The 4,196-nt window shown below is 61.6% G+C and overlaps 1 protein-coding gene across 1 annotated transcript in view; it reads right to left on the bottom strand.

Moving 5' to 3' along the window:
- Positions 1 to 1,309: 1,309 nt before the first annotated feature.
- Positions 1,310 to 4,196, bottom strand: part of MAPK12 (mitogen-activated protein kinase 12) — a 19,747-nt gene continuing 16,860 nt past the window's right edge. The window contains exons 10-13 of the mRNA XM_011942267.1: positions 3,997 to 4,076; positions 3,834 to 3,912; positions 3,578 to 3,751; positions 1,310 to 1,888 (exon numbers count right to left, since the gene is read on the bottom strand). Coding sequence (XP_011797657.1) covers positions 1,809 to 1,888; positions 3,578 to 3,751; positions 3,834 to 3,912; positions 3,997 to 4,076 — 413 coding nt within the window. The 3' untranslated portion in view covers positions 1,310 to 1,808. The remainder of the gene's footprint in view (positions 1,889 to 3,577; positions 3,752 to 3,833; positions 3,913 to 3,996; positions 4,077 to 4,196) is intronic.

Here is a 4,196-nt window from a genome sequence, read left to right as displayed (position 1 = left end):
CCCCAGCTCCCGGGTCAGGGTCCAGCGCAGCCCCAAGGCCCACCTGGCCCGGGCGCAGGAAGAGCCAGGGTGAAGGGCGAGCGGGGCGAGGGGTCCGCAGGCAAAGGCCACGGGCGGGAGAAGCCCGCGCAGGGAGGCGGGTGGTGCTGCGGTCGGCTCAGGGCAGTGGTCGTGGTTGCATCCAGGCGCAGCACCGCCCCCGAGGTTTAAGGAGGGAGAGTCCGGTTCTAGCTCCTAGAAGATCCCTGGCCTAAGAGCAGAGTCAAGGTCGGTGGAGGCGGGGACGCTGGACCGGAGTTGCGGTAGCGTGGCGGGGAACAGAGGAAGTGAGGAAGGCAGGAGGCGCGGGCATCAGCCACGGAGCAAGGTGCCCCAGGAGACCTGAGCCCCCCTGGAGCCCAGGGGCCACCCTGTCCCCGCCGGAGCTCACGTTTAGTTGGGTCAGTTTTGGGGCCCCTAGTCCTCAGGTCACCTATGGCAGGAAGCTGGGCCCCGTGTGGACAACAGCCATGCCACACGTCAGCACAGCTCCCGAGCTGAGGGGATCACGTCTACCATGCCTGGATGCCCTGGAGAGGCATGAGGGTCGCTGGCAGAAAAGGCCCGTCTGTGGTGGCAGCTCATCAGGTCCAATTTGGCTGGGCCAGCTGTGGGAGTGTTCACCGAGGAGGATGCCTGGCCTGCCCTGCCCCTCACTGGTCTCTCTCTACTGTAACCCCCTGCCCTGGGACAGGTTTGGAGGTGCCCATGGCCATGGCCTGTGGTCCAGCCACCACCTTTGGAAACACCGAGTGGCCTGCAGAGGGCAGCCTGGGCATGAAGATACCACTGGAGCACGGTAGTAGGTAGGGGCTAGAGGTTTGATCAAGAACTAAACCCAGCCCTCCGTGCTCACCATTCCACCACAGGGGCCAGAGGGGTCTCAAGGTGTTTAGTGTGCCCCCTCCCCCCAGGGACCTGCTGGCCTTGGAGGGTGCAGAGAGCTAGGGTAGATCCTAACATTTCTCCCCATCAGGCCCTGCCCCTGGGTCTGGCTTCAGGATCCACACACAGTGGCTTAGACTCTAAGCCATCAGCAGAAGGTCACCCTGTAAAAGGGGAGGGGGCCAAGCCCTAATGTGGGGGTTCGAAGCTCACTGGCACAGGTCTGGGGAAGTGGGCACCAGCTTTGTGGCCTGGGAGAGATGGGATGCTCAGGCCCCCCAACTGGCTCTGAGGGTCTGAGCTATCGGGCCAGCCTCCTCTACATGCAGGCCAAGGGCTTGGAGGCCTTAAGACAGGTCGCAGCATGAGGACGCATAGCCAGAGCAGGGAGCTACAAAAGGGTCTATTTCATTCCAGCCATGTGGGCGCCACACAGCTGATTTACATTCCAGGCAGGGGGTGCAGGAAGGTCCACTGACGTCGCCCAGGAGAGGGGATGTCCCTGAGTTGGTGCACTGCACCCACCCTCTGTTCTTCCTCCGCATGGCCCAGAGCAGGCAGGGCACAGAGGCCAGGGCCTGACCTGGAGCCCCACCAGCTCTGAAGTTTCTGAGGGCACCGGGCAAGGGGGCCCCGGTTCCAGGCATCAGAGGCCATCCCCAGGTCGGCCAGAGTTCCTGTCCAGAAAGTTCAGGTGCTCCTCCAGGATGGGCACCCGAGAGCAGAGGCATGGCCATGGGGAGGAGGGTCCATGGAACCCAGGGGTCTGCTCCGATGGATGCCTTGGGACACAAGCCCCAGCCAAGGTCAAGGTGGCAACGAGGGTCCCCTCTCAGGTGGAAGGTGAAGGTGGTCCTCACTGCCACCCTGGAGCTCAGAGATCTTCACAGAGCCGTCTCCTTGGAGACCCTGGCTCCCAGCTGCCGGGGAGGCTTGAAGCTGAGCACCTCTTTGTAAGTAACACCTGGCGGGGGCGGGGGGGCACGACAGAGACCGGGGTCAGCCTTTGCCTTCCATCCTGGGGTATCACTCACAGACACGCCTGGCGGTGCCTCGTGGGGCCCTTCTCTAATCCTAATGTGGTCTGAACCACTGAGAGAAGGTTTGTGTGAAGAGGCCATTGCTCTAGATCCAGATTTTCCAGGGAAAGGGGAGGTGGCCAGGGCTTGGCCACGTGTCCACTACGGTCTGTCCTAAGAGCTGAGGCCTCAGCTACAGTTGTGTGGGTGGGGACTACAGAGAGGATCCTATGGCCCATGGTTTTCAAGTTATCTTTTTAGCAGGAGAAACCTTTAATCAAAGCCAAACTCATAAGCATACAACTAAGCACGCACAGCGAAGGGTGGAGGCCCTGCGGCAGGCACCCAGGGACCCGTGGCCCTAAGGGCGCCCAAGGCAGAGCCAGGACAGGGCCTGAAACACGGCACTGCTCCCAATGTCCACCTGCTGTCCCCGGGCACCCCCATCACAGGTTGGTCATGCAGCCATGAAGAAGACACAGCCTGCCATTCTGGAGCAGAAATGAAGCCAGGTCCAGCACAGCCTCAGGCCACAGCATAGCTGTGGGAGCTGGGGAGGCTTCCCTGAGTTCAGCCTGAGGCTGCACAGGCCTTGGCCAGCCCTCCAAGATGAGGGGACAGCCCCTGGTATAGGGGATGATGGACCCTAGTAGTTGGGGTCTGGACTGCTCAGGGGGGCTGGGGGAGACAGGTGAGGCCCTGGGGACTATCTTGGGTATATAAGACATACATGTCTTGTCTAGATGGGAAGGATCCTAAAATGGGCCAAAGAGAGGGCCGGACGCAGTGGCTCACGCCTATAATTCCAGCACTTTGAGAGGCCGAGGTGGGCGGATCATGGGGTCAGGAGATCAAGACCATCCTGGCTAACACAGTGAAACCCCATCTCTACTAAAATTACAAAAAATTAGCCAAGCGTGGCGGTGGGCACCTGTAGTCCCAGCTACTCGGGAGGCTAAGGCAAGAGAATGGCATGAACCCGGGAGGCAGAGCTTGCAGTGAGCCAAGATCACACCACTGCACTCCAGTCTGAGCAACAGAGCGAGACTGTCTCAAAAAAAAAAAAAAAAAAAAACTGGGGCAAGGACAGATTCACAAGATGTGAGGAGAGAGGCTTTAGGGACAAATGGACATGGTGAGGGTGGCACGGCAGCCTGGGTCTCTGGCCTGGACATGGCGGAAGGGCAGCAGGTCTGGGGGCCAGGAGGGGCTAAGTGGGCCCTGCTGCCCTGACTCACAGCTGCCCTTCACCATTCCTGGCTCCTTCTGTGCCAGCCTCTGTGCTGAGCCTGCCAGAAACACCCTCCTTTCATCTTTCAGCTCCAGCCAGAGGTCATTTCCCCCAGGCCACACGGCCCCATGCTGCCCTCTGACCTCCCATTCTCCTCACCTGACCTGCATCCCAGGGACGGGGATCTAGGACTCTGAGCCTAGCCACCTGCACAGGGCCCACAGGGTCCACACAGGCCCTGCCCGGAGCCCGCCACCCACGGGTCCACACAGGCCCTGCAAGGATCCCACTTACGGGTCCACACAGGCCCTGCCCGGAGCCCCCTACTCAGGTCCACACAGGCTCTGCCCGGAGCCCCCCACTCACAGGTCCACACAGGCCCTGCCCGGAGCCCCCAGCTCACGCTTCCATTCATCCAGCGTGCGGTCCACGTCATCAAAGGAGTCGTCATACTTCTGAACCTGGGGCTCATCTTCCGTGTCACGCAGGGACTCGAAGTAGGGATGGGCCAGTGCCTCGGCTGCTGTCACCCGCTGCTCCGCATCCAGCACCAGCATCTTCTCCAGGAGGTTCACAGCTGCGGGGGAAGGTGCGTCAGGCCAGACTGCGGGAGGCCCCACACTCCAGCACCTGGTGGCCCCCACACTAGCCACCCCTACCCAGAGGGCTTGCATTGGTCAGGATGGAGGCAAAATCCTTCTTCTCCAACTCGGGGAGGCCCTTCATGTAGTTCTTGGCCTGTGTGGGAAGAAAGGGTGAGGGGCCAACACCGAGGCCCGGGTCCGCCCCCACCCCCCACCCAGCTCCCCACTCACCACTGACCTCATCACTCTGCAGCCGCTGCACAAACTCAGCTGGAGGCGTCCCTGTCACCTTCATGATCTCCTTCAGCTGGTCCAGGTCTGCACCGAGGTCAGGAGCACAGCTCGGGGGCCAGAGATCAGGGCCCTCACTGCCCCCACCTGGGAAGGAGCCATTCCCACCTCCCCAGAATCCCCCACCTGGGCAGGAGCAATCCCCAG

Source organism: Colobus angolensis, unplaced genomic scaffold, assembly GCF_000951035.1.
Source record: "Colobus angolensis palliatus isolate OR3802 unplaced genomic scaffold, Cang.pa_1.0 Scaffold208, whole genome shotgun sequence".
In the NCBI taxonomy this organism is placed as follows: domain Eukaryota; kingdom Metazoa; phylum Chordata; class Mammalia; order Primates; family Cercopithecidae; genus Colobus; species Colobus angolensis.
The sequence above is the reverse complement of the archived record's forward strand: the minus strand, read 5'-3'. Positions and strand labels throughout refer to the sequence as shown.